Source organism: Limanda limanda, chromosome 15 (genome assembly GCF_963576545.1).
Source record: "Limanda limanda chromosome 15, fLimLim1.1, whole genome shotgun sequence".
In the NCBI taxonomy this organism is placed as follows: Eukaryota; Metazoa; Chordata; class Actinopteri; order Pleuronectiformes; family Pleuronectidae; genus Limanda; species Limanda limanda.
Window position 1 is genome coordinate 1,802,298 of NC_083650.1, and position 18,370 is coordinate 1,820,667.

Consider the following 18,370-nt stretch of genomic DNA (forward strand, 5'->3'; position numbering starts at 1 on the left):
ATTTATGTTTTAGAAATCACTTTATCACCTGTTTAGTTTGAATAGACTATAATTATCACTTTCTCAAAGTTTCCACGTGTAATTTACTACTAAAAAAATAAATGTTACTATTAACCTTAATGTGTAAAAGAAAGTTATTTTAAGTTTGTTCTTATTTTGAACTGAGTGAGCTGAACGTTTTTTGGGATTTAAAGATTCCCTGAATCCTGCAGGGAGGAAATACAAGAAACAGATAAAGAATTGATGACATTGTTAAAAAGTAAAAACAGAGCAAGAGTGATTCTAACGTTCTTTGATGCATCACAATACAAACAAATCAATTATTGACATTTACACTAGAACTGACGACATTGTGACTCGGACAGTTAAACCAACGAGACGGTTGTGAATCGTGCAGGAAGCTGATGGTTGATCAACAGCTGGAAACAGTCGAGATGCGATCAAATCAATCAACAAATCTGTCATCAAATTCATCCGACAGGTGGTTAAAGGTGAGAAAACCAACACGTGATGACACAACCACACACACGACAGCGCAGAGCACTGCTTTAATTGCTTCGGGATTATTATATTTATGGCTACAAAGTCCAAGCTAACAGTCTGAGGCTAATAGGCACATCTTTAAACACCAGAAACAGAGTCACACAAGGAATATACTCGAAATCAAACGACAAAAACCACGGGACAAACCAATGTGGACGAGTTCTTCTAAAAGGAATTTTGCATCGTTGTTGAATCAGAGCCTCGATGTGACTTCCTGCTTCAAGAACTGGAGATGAAGAGTGATGTTGTCTACAGGTCTTAGTGTCTCCAGGGAAACGTCGGCGTTCTGCGTCCGGGCACAGACAGCACTGAACGGTCGGTTCACGTTTAGATTCTGCCTGGATTCCGTCTTTCTCCAGTGTGTTTGACAAAACATTGATTTATACAAAGTCATGCTGGATCGTGAACGGAACATGTTCAGTTAAAGAAGAGTTTGAGGTTGAAACGTAGACGAGACTGGAAGCTGTGAGTCGAGAGTCAAAGACAAACATTTAAACTCTCGTGTAACACGTCACTAAAACTAAAAGTTCCTCTCCACTGTTGATATTGTAATGTTTTCGACAGGCGATCATTTGTACGTTCCATTGAAATTAATAAACAGAATTGTTGCTTTTGAATGAAGACTGGACGACATCACAGCTCCCCTTAAGTAAAGCCAAAACAGCTCAATCGCCCCCTGGTGGCTGCCTATAGAATAGGTCGTAAACTCCACTATCCAAACTGATATTAAAACCAGGACCGTTGGCTGGGGAATTAGTTTGGATTATTTCTCATCTCCTAAAGATGCGACTTTTACCCTCTAAACACGACAGAGGGACGGGGGGAACGCTGTGTGCTTATTACACCTTAAACTACACAAACCACAGTGACATTGTTCACACTCTTTCTCCTACGAACACTCTACGAAGTCAGCTTCACTTTCCTCTACACAGAACGATGATTACAATGTTTCGTAGAAGGAATTCAGCCTAAAATCCAAACGTGACACGTGACTGTTCTAATATTCATAACAATAAAAACCATTAACAGTCAAAAATTTGAAAAATCAGACCATGTTGAAAAAAACTAAATGTAAGATTTCGAGAATAAAGTCGCAATTTAAGAGAAATTCGTAATATTGCAAGAATGAAGTCGTATCTGATAAGAAATATTAGGAAGAAATATATATCATTGTATTAGGAAAATAAGGTTCTAATTTTACAAGAATAAAGTAGCATGTTACAAGGAAAAAGTTTGAATTTGATCAGAACCAAGTCGTGGTATAAAGAGAATTTTTATTTTATTTTAGGAGATAAATAGCAAAGAATCTGTCTCGTTATAATAAGACTTTTTTCTCGTTATGTTAAAACTCTACTCTCAAAATATTACGACTTTATTCTCGAAATCTCCAGTTCTCTTTTCTTCAACGTGGCCCTTATATACTCTATCTTAAAAACAAACATACTAGGAACTACACAACAGTGATACAACCAGAGGGAGTTATTGTCCAGAACAGCGTCACTGGGATGAAGTTGTTTCAGAAAGTTTAACACAATAAGATGTGAGTTTTTTGTCCACTGGTGGAGTGTCCGTCCACTGAGACGCTGACGCTCATCAGGTGTAAGCAGCTGTGTGGCAGATGTGTTCATCTCATTAGTGTCCATCATTTGGTGTCACAGCTGCTCCTACAACCGCCATTTTGTGCCTCACACCACACGCGTTGTTTTTCTTCAACCGGGGACAAGCACCAGCGCAGGTGAAAGAAACAAATCAAGCGTCCTACAAGATGTGGCTCGCCTCCGGTTGCTGGGAGGTGCCATCGTCCCCCCGGTGTGACTGGTGTTTATAAAGGTCACATGGCATGAGAGGGAGGGGGGGGCGTCCCTGCTCGGCCTCATAAGGCGGCGCTGCCTCGGGGGGGAAGGAGATGGATGCGACGTGTTGATGCTCCTGCAGTCCCAGCGGGTAGTGGGAGGGGGAGAACCAGCCGGCGCTGGCTGAGGTCTCTCCCCAGTGTGAGGAGGGATCCGGGCTGGTGCGGCCGGGCTGCTCCTCCTGCTCCTCCTGCTCCTCCTGCTCCTCCTGCTCCTCCTGCCCCGGCCCTCGCTGGCAGGGGTCGAACAGGGAGTAAGGAGGAGGGTCATCTGTGGGGAGGTAGATGTGAGTCACACCTGGGCCAACGCACTCGTCGTAGCTGGAGAAAGGAAAAACAAAAATGAAACCATTAGTGCTTTCAATTGAATAGTAATGCACTTTGAGGTCCTGCTTCCTGTTTTATTTTGAAGCTTTTCTCCTTGGGTGGTTCTCCAGCTTTACTTGCTGTGGGATTGTCGGCAGCTGTTTCTAATGTTTCACCTGTTGTCCATGAATCTTCCTCCTCATAAAGTCTCTGTGTTTCTCTTCGTCTTCGTCAGTTTGTCTCTTTGTCTCTGTCCAGGCTCCCGTCATGTGTCTCGTCTGTTCGCCTGAGTTTTCAGCTTTTAGTTGATTTATTGCTTTAAGTCGTATTTAAGACTTTGGTTGATTGTTTCCTCTGCGTTTGGGTCCACACCTGATTCTCAAACCCAAACCACATTTCTCATAACCTGTTTGTCACTTCTCCAATTCGTGAGCTCGAGGTCACAACGCACATGATGTGCTCTGAGTTTAAGTGGTTACGTTGTGACACGTTAGGTATCGACCACACAGTCGAAGTTACTGCATCTACACAAAGACTCACAATGTGTCGCGGTAGCAGACGTGTGTAATGAAGAGAATGCAAAGGTTTAGCTACAGAGGGAAAAGATGAGGCTGCTGAGATTATCAACACTTTCCTCAGACATTTAAATAATATTTAGAACAAAAGCTTAATAGGATTAACATAATAATATATTAACTTATAATATGTTGGGGAAGGCCCAGTGAGCTGACTTAGAACAAAGGCTCGTAAAACTTGAGAGTTGCCCAGGGGAGACCCCTTACATTTAAAAATCCAGCATGGAGCCCTTATCTCCATGTGGCAGCAGATCACTTCCTGGGTCCTGTGAAGGACCCCACTGTAAGCCACTCCCGGAGACTTGACTTCTGACCTTTCAATTGGCCGAAGGCAACACTGACCCCTGACCCCTCCTCCAGGGGGGCTGGTACCTCTCAGGGGTACAAGACTGCTGAGCTCCCAGAAACTTCTCTCTTTTCCACCCTACTCAAGTTGCAACAGACCTTCCGAGGCCGACCACGCGACTCAGTAACTAAGGAGGCGATTAGACGTTTGTTTAATATCATTTTATTTGAAGTCGTTTCATTTTCTTCTTTTATTTCAGTCTAAGTTTTATTTCTGATAGGACTCTTTGCTGTTTTAACTTGAAAGGCCGAAACAGGAAGCACCCGCGGGACGGCACTTCCACAGACTTTTTCTTTTTCACGATCCACAAACGGCTTCCACAAAGCTGTTCCCTGCAGAAGCGCGACGTTCATCCCGCTGAGGAGTAAGAGGCAATCCACTCCGTTCCTGTAAAGCAGCACGATCTCCGCTGTTACAGAAGAAGACGAAGTTTCATTCCGTCAAGACAGCACGAATAATTCGCTTCCTTTTCCGGTCCAGCGGCCGAGCCCGGAGCTCCGCTCGTGAGAGAGACCACGTGATTCACTGGCCCCCGACACATTCGCGCAGACGCGCAGGCACATCGCGAGGGTTGTACAGTAAGAGACTTGATTATCTGGGCAGATACGTAGCATATTGTTTAATATTTGATTGTATCTGTTGCGAGACCGCTGAGTCTCATTGTTTTAGCCGGCTACGACGAGCCGCTACTTCCGGTTCATTTCCGGGTTTTGTGTCAGTGTTTGAGCGCCGCGAGGAAAGCCTCCAGCCACGCTGTTAACGTCTGTGTTAGTCTGCAGTGAGTTTACCGATCAGAAACTTAGCCCACAACGTCCGCTTGAGGGCTGAGTGGTTAAATCACTGTTAATCTATCTCTGGGGTGTTTTAAGAGCTTCTTTGAACTCTCCTTGCATGTTTCTTTCTCTCTCTCTCCTTCTAAACCGACCTATACACCCGTTCCGATCTGTATTTATAATACAGTTCATGTGACATAGTTAAATCTATATTTAAAGGGCCTGAACGCATCTGGCCGCCATTTTGAAGCCAAAGCTAAACCAGAACAAAGAATCCTTTGTTCCACCTCCTCCTTTGTGCCTCACACGTGGTCCGGCGGCCATTGGAGGTTATTCATCTCTAGACCCGCCCTCAATTCTGGCTCTAAATTCATAACGAACCCGCCATTTTGTTTTGTAGTTTTAAGCCTAACATTGTCGGCCTCCATCTTGGATGTGTCGTCACTATGTGACTGCGTCATCGCCACGCCCCCCTTTCTCTCTCTCTCTCACACACACACACACACACACACACACACACACACACACACACACACACACACACACACATTTTGATAGACACAGACAGATGCACACACACACAGATACACATAGATGAATACATGTGTTTTCTTAATTGTGATAAATGCTGCTGCTGTTGTGATCTTTGAAATATTGGAGTTTGTTAAGATGATGGATCATTAAATAACACTAACTTTATTTCACACACACACACACATAGACACTTACACACAGAGAGACACTTTGACACAGACACACACACACATAGAGACAGACATACATAGGTAGACCGCCGGTTTTACATGTATTGTCTGAATTGTGATAAGTGCTGCTGCTGTGTTTATCTTTGAAATATTGGAGCTTGTTAAAATGAGGAATCATTGAATAACATTATAACTTTATTTCCCCTTTTTAATAAATACTTTTGTAATTAAAGTATCTGTAGTCTGTGATTATTTGTGCATATGTGTGTGAAAACAGCTGGATTATGATTGCCTGTGCTCGAACTTAGAAGCCTTCACTGTTTATTAAGTAATCGTTAATATTAAAATATTGACATTATTAATTTGACATTTATCATTATGAGACTGATAATTATAGCTTGATTTGTTGGTCCCTGGAAACCAGGGTGGTGCCCCCCCTTTCTCAATTATTAATATAGATAGTATTATTCTTAAATTGATAACTTTATTGTTTTTGACTAATTATTTTCATTATTCTTGGTTGATAACCTTATCATTGTTAATTGATAGCTTGTACTTTCTAATTGATAATTCCTATTTTCTCATTAGTGGTTTTATTGTTATTTGATTACTGATCATCTTCAATTAATAATTTAATTATTTTTGATAAGTAATTTTTATTTTAATAATCATATTTCATGATTATTAATAATTAGCCAACGTCAAGTCTACTCCTATTGCACAACAAATATGACACACTTTACTTCCAGCCATATCTGCTGCATCTGCATATATTTCAAACATCACTACAGGAATATGCCAAACCTAACGCGAGATACTGTCAGTTTAAATATAATACATGCATAACCATCATCACAGATTCTAACCTACAGGAACACACACACACACACACACACAAGCACACACACACACACACAGCCTTCGTCCTCCTTCTTGCTGTTTTGGCAGAGTCTCAACACGCTTCCCTGATGAACTCCTCCAGCAGAGTGGAGCGAGAGATTATATATAGAGAACATGAAATCAAATAAAAAACTGAATTATAAAGTCTGTGTGTGTGTGTGTGTGTGTGTGCGTGTGTGTGGCTAATGGTGGATGATGATAGCGGCACAGGAAGCAGAAAATCAAGAGTAACTCAATCAGAGCAGTGGTTACCTATATCATACTGGTGCTGCAAGAGTTTGTGTGTGTGTGTGTGTGTGTGTGTGTTTGTGTGTGTGTGTGTGTGTGTGTGTGTGATGTGGTGAGGTGTTGCCCCTTCTTCCATTACTTCTCTTACGTCATATTTTTCATGTGCACTCTCTCCATCTCCTTCACCACCCTGTGTGAGTGCGTGTGCTCATGCTTTTTAAAGCTATGTAAGAGTTTGAATATGTGTGTGTGTGTGTGTGTGTGTGTGTGTGTGTGTGTGTGTGTGTGTGTGTAGAGTTTATTGTTGAGTTTGCATGTAGGAGAGAGATGGGAGAGACGAGGGAAGGCCGGGGAGGGGAATCTATTTTTGCCTTGAACTGAGGACGAGGCTCAGTCAGAACGATCTAATGTCCGCTGCTCGACACACACACACACAAACACTGCAAACATTGTTAGAAGGGAACGATATAGTTCTTGAAATGTGACCCTGTCCGTCAGCACTACAGTATAATTCAGTGATGTGTTAATCTGTTGCAATTATCATTATCAACAGTTAAGCCAAATCACTTTAACCCAATTTTTCAACATTTTCCTGGATTCCTCAGAGAATAAAGTCAGGGATGTTAAAGGGACTCATATTTATGACATATGGGGGTCTTTGTCACACACACCTCCACAGCGAGCAAGCGATCGGGGGGCAGCTACACACAGCTGATACGCATCAAGGTGAAAATTGGAGACGAGGTTGTTTCAGAGGTGTTGTCACACACTGCACATCCCCGGGTCTTTGGTCTCCCAGGATCTGCAAGTTCCCCCGGCTCCCCTTCTGCAGCATGTGTCTACAGAACCACATCACTGGATTATGTGTGTTGTGTCTTTAAACTTGCGTGTTCTGCTAAACGTGTGTGTGCATTAGCGTGTTGTGGGTGATTGAAAGTAATTGGCCCCCTTTGAGAGACGTTGTGGACACGTTGTGGCTCAGGAGTCGTTTTTGTGCTTGTCTGGATATTTGGTTATAACAGAGAGAGAGGGTAAGTAAAAGTCTGATACACACAGGTCAGTAGAGGAGGACCTCTGGCTTGTGTTCATGCTTTGGTTGTGATGCTCGACAAAGATGAACAACTCTAGCTGCAGCATATGGTCCTCTGTGTGTGTGTGTGTGTGTGTGTGTGTGTGTGTGTGTGTGTGTGTGTGTGTGTGTGTGTGTTTGTGTGTGTGTGTGTGTGTGTGTGTGTGTGTGTGTGTGTGTGTAAAGCTGGCATGTCCCTGCTCTCTCGCCTACTCGCCTGCGGAGTAAGAACCATATAGATGCTGCATTCACAGGTGTGTGTGTGTGTGTGTGTGTGTGTGTTGTGTGTGTGTGTGTGTGTGTGTGTGTGTGTGTCTGTGTGTGTGTAAAGCTGGCATGTCCCTGCTCTCTCTCCTACTCGCCTGCGGAGTAAGAACCATATAGATGCTGCATTCACAGGTGTGTGTGTGTGTGTGTGTGTGTGTGTGTGTGTGTGTGTCGTACTAAAGCTGATTTGATTTCTCAGCATGAATTCTCCATTTTGACTCTCTAACCTTGTAAATACAGTTTTAGACAAGGTTGGACCGGATCAGAGGACGACTGGTTCCTCATGTTTCCTGTGTCATTTCCCATCTCTCAGCAGCATCTACGTCAAACATTTCTGTCATTCTACCGGACGACAGGACAACAAGTGGCCGGAAGAGATCAGTGTTACTGCTGACATTCGATTATTGAGATCCCTCAGCTTCTCTCAGCTTCTCCATCCGTCACTGTCACGTGTTCTGTGAGCAGCTGATACTCGCTTCCCCACCGTATCCTTTCTCCAGAGCTAATGTGATGTCACAGTGTTGACAACATGTGGCCTCTCATGAAGATTAAATATGAAAAAAAAACATATATTGGTTGTTTATGCGAAACGACCATAGGACAGGAAGTAGAGGAATTATCACAACCTCCACCGGCGCCGTTTTAGTTGTTGGAAACTCTGCACCCTACACATTTTCCTTAAGTTTGTGCACTTATATTCTAATAAAGGGTTATGTGTGTGTGTGTTTGTTTGTGTGTGTGTGTGTGTGTGTGTGTGTGTGGTGTGTGTGTGTGTGTCCAAGCTTGCCTGTGCAGCTTCTCCCTGAGAGGAAGCAGAAGCTTTCAGTCTCTGCAGGTGAGCTGCTGATCCCCGAGTGTGAGTTCTTCACATAGAGAGTGTGTGTCTGTGTGTGTGTGTATGTGTGTGTGTGTCGGTGTCGGAAGTGTAACATTCACAGTCTCAGTAGGTGAGTTGTTGATCTGAGTTCTCTGAGTTTCCCTCAACCATCTGCGGCCCACACACACACACACACACACACACACACACACACACACACACACACACACACACACACACACACACACACACACACACACACACACACACACACACACACACACACACACACACACACACACTCACACACACTCACACATACACACACTCTGCAGGATGGTCGTCGACAGGACACCGAACCACTCGCCAGCATTACGTTAAACACAATAGGTGATTTGTATGTATGTATTGTGGGCCTGTATGTGAGTGTGTGTGTTTGTGTTGGACGCCGTCCCACAATCCGGGCCAGAGACTCTCACACAGGCCAGAACTCTGTGGTTTCCTGCCAGAGCTCTGACGTAGATCGCTAGCTCCCCTCCGGCCCTCACCTCCTCTCCTTCTTTCCTTTCCTTTCCTTTTCCTTTCCCTCCTCTCTCCTTGTCGTGACGCTGTTTACAGATCCACGCTCTTGATTTTACTGCTGGGAACAAACAGTGTGTTTGTGTGTCTGTGCTGCTCATCAGCATGTTGATTCATGGATTCATCAGAAGTCAGGTGGTAGCTGTGATCGCAGATGGGAACGTCTTCCCGGCCCCAAAGCTCCGAGCAGCAAGGACAAGGGTTTCGTCCCCAGATCACAAAGCCTCAGCCTCACATTCAACATAATAAATGTTTCACCAGAAATCTGCAAGAACTGTGTGACCCACTGAGAATCAAGATGAATCCAGATTTCTAAAACACACAAATCCACTGAGACCTCAGAACATTTAAACCACAATAACATGAAACAAGAACAAGAAATTCCATCGCCCTGTTGGCAGTCATGCTCATAGACTGTATGTTAAACTAGTCTCTGGGTTGGGAAAGTAAAAACAATGGAAGTGCAAAGTAAAAGATGGAGTGTGAGCCAGTGAAGATCTCATTGAATGTTGGATCATGTTTGATTAAAGTTGTGGATCCAGAATTTCTGTTCCTCTTTCTCTATCATTGCAAGATTTTTGTAAATTTCATAAGAAATAATGTCGACTTTGTAGTTTACCTCCTGTTTTGTAAACTGTCTCAGGTTGTGCGTCCTCTTCTTCTGCAATGGGTTAAATGAACTTGACTGGAAAAGTAAACATCTCAACATTTACACAACAGTTGTGGATTTAAAACAAACATTAACTCACAATTTGTTTGCTGATTTTGAGGAAAATTGTCAAAATTGTCTTTGCATTTCCGTTGGAAATCTGAATTTAAAGCATTTAGAGGCTTTTGTGCATCCGTCTGTGAGAGCACAACTAAACCTGATGAAAGCGTTTGGTGTTAAACTGAGTCACTCTGAATACAAATGAATCAACTGTTGTGTTACCACTTGTACCGATGAGGCGGTTGTGCGTTTGCTCTCTGTCTCTGACTAAACTGTTTCCTGTGGCTGAAGCTCAAACCCACCACAGTAGTTGGAGCCATCTGCCGTAACAAACTGGTGGAGGGAAAAAACTTCTCAGGAACTAAGTTTAATTTAGAATATTGATCATTACATAAACCTTTAATTATCCAGGGGGACTATTTGGGGTTCATCGATATAAGAAAGCTTTTAAATAGGGATTTTTTACGAAGGGGTATAAATATGCTGAAGGAATCAGAGGAAGCTCCAATTACCAAAACATCTTAAAACCATCATGTTGAGTTCAAAGTGTGAAAAGATAAGATATGATCCAACCTCTGGTCAATCAATTGAGGTGAAGTTTTTATATAGTACAAAACAAGGAAAAGACTGAAGCATGTACACACACACACACACACACACACACACACACACACACACACACACACACACACACACACACACACACTGCAGGTGAGGGATGCATGTGAATTATTAAAGTTGCCAATTAGACCAGTTGACATTTAGATCAAAAACACCATGACATTGGCCTTTAGCAAGTGCTTTCTTTCTCTCATTCTCTCTCTCGCTTCCTCCAACGCACACACACACAAACACACAGACAGACACACACACACACAAAGGGCATCAAACGTGCCGCTGCTCTCAAATGAATGAATAACGACAGAGGGAGGTTCCAACCACGTGCACAGAGAACTGTGGGGGACTCGGACTGAACTGTCACTTATATTTTAACATTTGACTTCATTGACTTATTTTACCAACATACTGAAGCATGTGATGGATGATGAAAAGATTTTAAAAAACACGTAAAAAAATGTTTGGCACCAAAAACACAGTAAAATGCAAAAGAAAGAAAGTTTTTCAATGAAGCAATTGCCAAAACTCTGCATAAAGAGGGAAACAGCTACTGTCAAGAAGGTAAAAGGGTATTTGTTTGAATAAAGAAATTAAACCTATATTGATAGTAACTAATATAAACTACAAACATGAGAATGAAATCTCAACAAGAGAATTAATAGATGTCTGTCAAAACCTTCCTTCTTCACCAGTGAAACCGCAGCGGCTCCAGATCCAAACGAGCTCTTACCGTGGAGGTGAGTCCGGGTAAATGTTGACCTGCGACAGCGTCTCTCTGTACGAGTCAAAGTCCAAACCAGGAGGAAAGTCTTCCAAGCAGGTCGACCTCAGTTCTCCCACTGAACCTCCATAAGAGAAACCATCTGGTCCTGCAGAAACAGAGACAGAACATAATCACCTGGAGGCGTGGCATGCATGTCGTTTGTTGTCAGGTAGTTATTTTTGTTTGTTTGGTTTCTTTTCAATCCATTTTAAGTCCTGGAAGCATTGATAGTTTATTATTAGCTTTGTTCTTTCATAAATCGACGTCTCTTGGGAAACTGAAAACCTGCTGAATACTTTAGAAACAGGTTTAATGCAGGAAGGTTTGGTTGAGGTCAAATTCAGGAAAACCTGAGCAACAAAACTGTGCCGATCAGGAAATATCTAATAGTTTTATGGTAGTAAGCGTTACCGTTACTTTCTGTCCATTTTAAAAATACATTCTACCTACTTGGTGCACATCTTCGGGTCCATGTAGACTTTATACAGTTTGTTTATATGTCTGAATGCTGCACGAACTTCCAGTTTACTTGTGCCTCATGAAAGAAATGCTGACTATGCATTAAAAGACACATTACACCGTGTTACTAATGAGTAACTCAGTTTATCGGTGGATTGGTGGAGCTCCAGACTGACCGTAGCTAGCTCGCAGGTGAGGGTTGCGGAGTCGACTGTCTTTGCGCAGGCTGCCGACGATGATGGTGATGCAGGAGAGGAAGAGGACCAGACCTATAACGATCCCCGCCACCACCAGCGGAGACACCAGGAGAGACGCCTCCCCTCCCGACTCCCTCTCACTGCGGCAGTCTGGGTACTCCCCATGGCTCTGGTTGGAGCTCACTGCAGGGGGGGGGGGGGTGGAGAGAGACAAACTTAGTTAGCATAGACAAATTAGCATCAATTTGGGTTTTTCCTAAAGGAGACAAATTCAATTTTTTTGAGCAAGGTTTTCAATTTCCATTTTTTTTTTTTTTAGCTTGAAAAGCTTTTTCTTGCTCTAATGTTCAGAAAACACTTGACTTTCCTCAGAGTGTCATCTGTTTGCAGCTCAGTTTTAGATTCCACAAACTACTGAGGAACAAATCTGTCTCTTTAGCTCCTTTTTATTGAACTTGATTCATCTTCTTGTTGTTAATTGTCAGGTTTATTACAACTTTTTCACTGAAAACCTGCTGGAGAAGCTTAAACTGAAAAGCAAACGATGAAACATATTAAAACACTTTTGTCTATCATATCTATATAACGATTGTCAGAGCTCACAGTGGCACCATGAGGTCGTTGTCTTAATCTGCTCACATCTTACTCCTTCCTTCTTCTGCTCTCTCACCATCTTCCCAGCTCTCTCTCTCCCTGAGGACTCATTCCATTTCAGTGTGTGGCAGATAATTAGAGCTACAGCGGACACACACACACACACACACACACACACACACACACACACACACACACACACACACACACACACACACACACACACACACACACACACACACTCTCAGCCGTCCTCATCATTAGATTACAGAACGATCCTGCTCCTCTCCTCTTCTGTTTAATGTCTCATCTGTCTGTTTGCTCGGGCCGGCCTCCTCGTCCCTGTGTCGTTGTCGCTCTGAATCTGTGTTTGTGCGTTCACAACACATCTGAGCACATTTGGTCATTTTCTCTCTTTTGCTTTGTTCGTGAAACAAACTAAAATGTTGTGCTGTCACTTGTGATCTCTGCCTGGGTGAGAGGTGAATCGCTAACGTGACAAAAAGTGCATCATGTATTTCAAAAAGATCCACAATGTGTTACTACTGAGTTTTACTGTGTGTGTGTGTGTGTGTGAGTGTGCATCCCGTAATTACAAAGACCGTGTATGTGAATTTAAATCTAAACAACAATAGATCTCCCTGTGAGTTCTCTTTGGAGAGAACGAGGGGAATGGGGTTTATGAGGAAGAGATGAGAAGCGAAATGAAGAGAAAATTGTGTTAGCAGAGGGAGAGGGCGCGGATTAGAGGAGTGAGCGCGAGCGGCGACGTCACAGAGCGAGTAGGGAGGTCTGCTGGGAACCGTTTGGGGTGAGAGAACATTTCCCTCTTCTCGGGAATCTGTGTGAAACCAAGTTACTGTAGACAACAGAATCACAGACGCAGACGTTCAGGGAGGAGAGAGATGAGAAGTGAGCGATAGCGGAGCACAGAGAGTGAAATGAAAAAGATATTGTGAAAGTGTACATCATTGAGAAATCTTGATTGTTTCTCCTGCTTTATATTCAGTGCGGTGAAAAGACAGGAGGAGAAAAAAGAGAAGAAACAAAGGAGGCAGATGGTGTCTGGGTCAAAATTACACATCTGTAAATCATGCAGTTTGTCAAGAGACTCAAAAGACACAGTTAAATGCATTTAAGTCTCATAATGGACATTCAACTGAAAACAAAGACAGATGTTGACTCCTTTACCTCAATTCATTGTTAAAACATCCGGAAAATCTGTTAGGTTTTCTGTCCTTAATATGCAGTGCAAAATAAAAAGGGATTAAAATAGTTTGTCTGGCTGAAAGTAATAGTAAACAAAACTTTGTGGTTGTTATTATAACAGAGTGAAAATTGGTGATGTTGCTTTATAGTTTGAAATATATAATTTGGTTGTAAACCAGTGGAGCAAAAATATTTGGAGAGATACTTATGCTAATTTTGATGGATAATTTGGGTAAATTTACTACTTTTTAATTTTATAAGAGGTGTTTTGGGTACACTCACTGCAGGGGATGCATTTTTATTGTAGAAATGATCGGTCCTGTTTAATCTCTCAACTTCAACGTGAGGAGGAGGATTTAGGAAATAGAGAGAGAGAGAGAGGAGAGGAACGACCACACGATAATTTGATAGATGGAAGAAGAAAAAGAAAAAGAGAGAGAGAGAAAGAGAGAGATAGTGTCTATGAGGTGATCGTGTTACATTTCAAAACCCCGCGGGGACGAAGCTGCAGAGAGAAATGTGTGTGTGTCTGCATGAAAGTCTCCGAGTGTAAAAATATTACCTCTACACACCCATCCCATAAAATAAATCAGTGGAAATGAAGAGAGAAGCAGATTAACAAGAAACCTATAAATCTTTAGTCATTGTGAGTCATAAAAAGACGTAAATCTTTATTTGCCTTAATGAAATTGTCCCTTGTAAACATTCATTATGTAACTAAGGTAAACCCTGAGGCAGCTGGACAGCTGACTGGTTGGGGGTGGTAATGGCAGGAGTCTCTGGTTTGATTCCCATCAGGGTTGATAAGTTTAAATACTTTGTGTTTAAAAGTATTGAATATACGTTAATTTCACTTTCACGTATGGTCTCAAAGAATAACCTTTTTATTCTCTTTTCACGTTTGGGTTCTGACAAACCTGGATATTATTTACTTAGAGTTGTGTATTGTCTTTTTTATTGTATTTATATATTTTCTGTAGTTGTATATCTCTGTATCTTCACATTTATTTAACAAATGAAAATCACGAAAACTTCTGGGTTTCAAGAAAAAGACGTTCTTACATGGGTTGTTTTTATTTCTTGCTCAAAGGCACTTCAGCAGTGCTCATGTCTTTTGCATGAGAAACACACGGCTTCCTCTATACAACACTCGATCATCGCTGTGGGTGAGAGTGTATTTATGGTTAACTGTATGTTCATATATAATGAAACAGGCCCAGTGGTTATTCACTGTGACAGCTTGTCACTAAGGCTTACTGTTGAATATACACCCCCCCCCCCCACACACTATACACTGTGGTGCGATACAACAGAGCAGTTCATAATCCTGCTGCTGACACCAGCCCTCAGCTCCGTGTTGACCTGACAAGTATTCACCATCTTTTAATAATGTGCGAGAGATTCACGTTTTCCTGCTTTTGTTTTTTTTATTTCATACGTTTTTTTTACTGTAACTACGTCAGAATCAGGTCTTTAAAAATGTCTCTGCTTCCCTCTCAGCTGACGGATTTAACGAGGAACACATCAGATCACTGCACATGTGTTGCTAGGGACCTTGGGGGATTTAAGTTTCTCTTAAATCAAGACACTTTACAAATGATGCCCCATGCACATGTGGGACTATCCATTGAAGCAGAAGTTTAGAAAGAATCAACGCAGTATTAGATGTATTATAATTGAGTGGAGGGCCTGCATGTTTGGAGGCGGAGCTACTGGTGGTATTCTCAAAGCGTTTCCCCCTGAGAGACGACTTAACTCATCACACAAAATAAACTGTAGCTTATGTAATTGATGAATATAAAGCACCTTGAAGAAAAGGGCGGGAGGAGAAAGCTGCAGAGATTCAACAGGAGCAGTTTGTGAAGAGGAGAAAACACTGATCAGCCCCAAGATTCAAACAGTTGCATGTTTTATTTCTGCTGTATTTAGGGTCACTCACTTGGTGCTAAAGGTCAACATGGAGGTGCTGTGTGTGTCTGTGTGTGTGTGTTTGTGTGTTAATCCAGTCATTTATTTTTGGGTGTCACAAGTTGTAAAGGTTAAGAGCCTGTGATATCGACTGCTGCTGCATTCGCTGCATCACTTTGTGCATTAGCTGCATTCATTATACAGCAGCATCAGGCAGCCACTCTGATTCCATCTGACAGCTTGTCATTATGAGTTACAGCCACCTTCTCTTCAATATGAAATATACCATAGGCATGGACGACTGTACATCCGGGCAGAAAGAGCTCGTGGCAGGGCGTTCGATACGGGACGACAACGAACTCAACTGGCCACAAAACAGGCTGCAGGGTAAATACACTATAGACTCTGAGCGCTAAGATCCATTAAACCGTGAAAGAAATGTTTTGAGCTTTCGATTTCTTTTCTTCCTGGTTTTTCTTGTGTTTTGGATAAGTGAGTCGTCCATTTCCTGTTTTATTTAGAAATATTTTTCTGCTGTTCTCCCTGCCTTTGTCCTTGTGATCATCTGCAGGAGATAATTTCTCAGTAAGATGCTAACAAACCAGCATCATCTCATTTTACATAGAGTCAAATGTTTCCTCTCCTCATCTTACTTTTCTCTTAAATTGGTTAATTGGATGTTAGGATTTCATTTGAATCAAGGCCTCGGTCCTGGAGTCTCACGAATCCCGAAACTCTGATCAGAAGATCATGAATCAAAACTGGCAGCGAGCATCATCTGTAGTTTCTTCCAAGTTTGGTCGATGGTTTGACGGATCTGAGATGATTTAATGTGTTGCAGTGCAGAGTTTTCCTATGGGGACATGTGAGGGCACCGCTGGGACCTGGCTCTACTCTCTCTCCATCCTGATTCACGACAGATTCTCACTGTTTATCACCACAGGCTGAAGAAGCTCCTCACACAGCAACTGCAGCTGGATTTGCTTCAACTAGCACATCAGGCACGAATAAACCTCTCAGCCGATGTCGTTATTGTGGCATTACAACATCGCATTGGGGATTTTTAGTTCAGATACTAATTGAGACGTGAACCTGCAGGATATCCCAAGATTAGTGAAGTTTTCTCTTAATTACAATAAAAATGTCTTTCCTGATTTTCTTTTGCAAGTTGCCAACAAGTTATCAAATGACTGCTCAACATGACTGAATATTTAAATCCGTGAGAAAATACCCTCAGTTCCCTACATGCACATATATTTTTTTTAGCGTGTGTTCAGCATCTGCAGCGGGATGACCTCCAGTCCGCGAACCTCTGGGGATGCCACACATATTCCACTGCTTGCAGAAACATTGTTGTGCCTCCTTTCCCGACACGTGAGCGGTCCCAGCGCTAAAAATATCGCTTTCAGAAAGACTCAAGTGAAACATGAGGAAAAACTGAGCATAGGTGTCGGGAGGTGAGCAGCTTCTGCACGAGCAGGGTGCTTTACAGTGAAATGAAGAGAATGATTCCAGTTTCCAGTTTGTGCTGCGTCTCACATTAACTAAGATGTTTTAGTATCAACACTAAAGCTCAGGTATTAACGTGACGTTGCATCTTTATTTGCAGAAGTCATTGTGGCTGTGACAGAAAGTGACAGATCTGATCTCTTCACTTGTGCATCGTGCTGGAAAAGCCCGCCTTCTTTCTCCCATGCACATCCCTCCTGTCTCTCTACTCTGATATTCCCTGTTGTCGTATTGAACAGACACCAGGAGGGCTTCAGTGATGAGGGAGGCAGGAAACTGGACATTAAACAATCATGTTGAATTACCACTGAAGCAGGAAGAGGAGGAGGAGAGGATGAAACAGAAAAAGAGGAGGACCTGAAGTCAGAAGAATAAAATCCCTTGCACCAAAATGAGATGTCCTCTTGTTATATAAAGAGTAATGTCAGGACTTTAAAGCAATGCTTTTTATTCTGCTAATATCCAGGTTCATAATTATAAATAGTGTTATTACAGGGTTAATAACCCTGCCGATAAAGCCCAGCCTGCTCTGATTGGGTAGCTGGTCCACTCTGTTGTGATTGGTCACTTCCAGCGAGTGTTGGAAAGGTTGGCCGTACGTACATGTGGCCGCGTTGAACCTTCACCTTCGGTTCATTTCCACTCCCCCCCCCCCCCACCCCCCCCAGCAGCCATTCACTTCTAGCATGATTTATTAAACTTAAAACAAAAACAATAAATTATAGTCATTAAATATAAATTGTGCAGCTTCATAGGTGTCATGTGTCATGTCTCCTGGTGTGTGTGACCTCATGGCAGCTCTCTCTGCTTGGACCTTGGGAGTCATGAGCTAACGCTATCACGCTGTTTACTCTCCCCTGTGTAAAGGCTCATTTACTGTGAGCAGCAACAACACAATAATACTGCAAAACAAAAGTAAAACAAAAGTGACAGAGGTAAAATTCTTGAGATGCAGATGTGTTCTGATTCCTTCTTTTCCTGCGAGTACTGTATAATCTGTATACACACACACACACACACACACACACACACACACACACACACACACACACACACTGATTCCCCCCTCCTCAGGCCTGATGCTGTTTCAAGGTTGACAACACATCAAGATGACTGACAGGTGCAGTGGTATAAATCGAGTGAGTACGAGGTCGGGAGTCACACACTTTGCTGACTGCAGGCGGAAAAAAACACTGTGTTGTTTATTTAAATGAAAGGTGGTGTCTGATGTTGACGGACAGTCATCACATACAGAGCGACCGCAAAGAGACACAAAGAGACACAAAGAGACACAAAGTGGCCGAAGGGGGGACCAAAAGCTGCAGCAAAGAGAAATATAGTTAGTTACCAAATAAATGTAAAGCGACTGCAAAGAGAAATGATTTGACCGCAAAGATGAAGATACAAAGGATAGTTTGGAACACAGAGACTGAAATAATTGAACA

At 42.5% G+C, this 18,370-nt stretch overlaps 1 protein-coding gene across 1 annotated transcript; it reads right to left on the minus strand.

Moving 5' to 3' along the window:
- Positions 1-2,301: 2,301 nt before the first annotated feature.
- On the minus strand, positions 2,302-12,378 carry bean1 (brain expressed, associated with NEDD4, 1). The gene is made up of 4 exons (XM_061087736.1): positions 12,345-12,378; positions 11,685-11,888; positions 11,017-11,155; positions 2,302-2,716 (listed from the first exon to the last, which is right to left on the minus strand). The coding sequence occupies exons 1-4, from the start codon at positions 12,376-12,378 to the stop codon at positions 2,302-2,304; spliced, it is 792 nt and encodes a 263-aa protein (XP_060943719.1).
- Positions 12,379-18,370: the final 5,992 nt, after the last annotated feature.

Excerpts from the sequence above, each read along its gene's own strand:
- bean1 (XM_061087736.1), bottom strand. The coding sequence starts at position 12,378 with ATGGTGAGAGAGCAGAAGAAGGAAGGAGTAAGAT. Across the intron at positions 11,889-12,344 it reads GAAGAAGGAAGGAGTAAGAT|TGAGCTCCAACCAGAGCCAT; the intron begins GTGAGCAGATTA and ends CCCCCCCTGCAG. Across the intron at positions 11,156-11,684 it reads TCACCTGCGAGCTAGCTACG|GACCAGATGGTTTCTCTTAT; the intron begins GTCAGTCTGGAG and ends CTGTTTCTGCAG.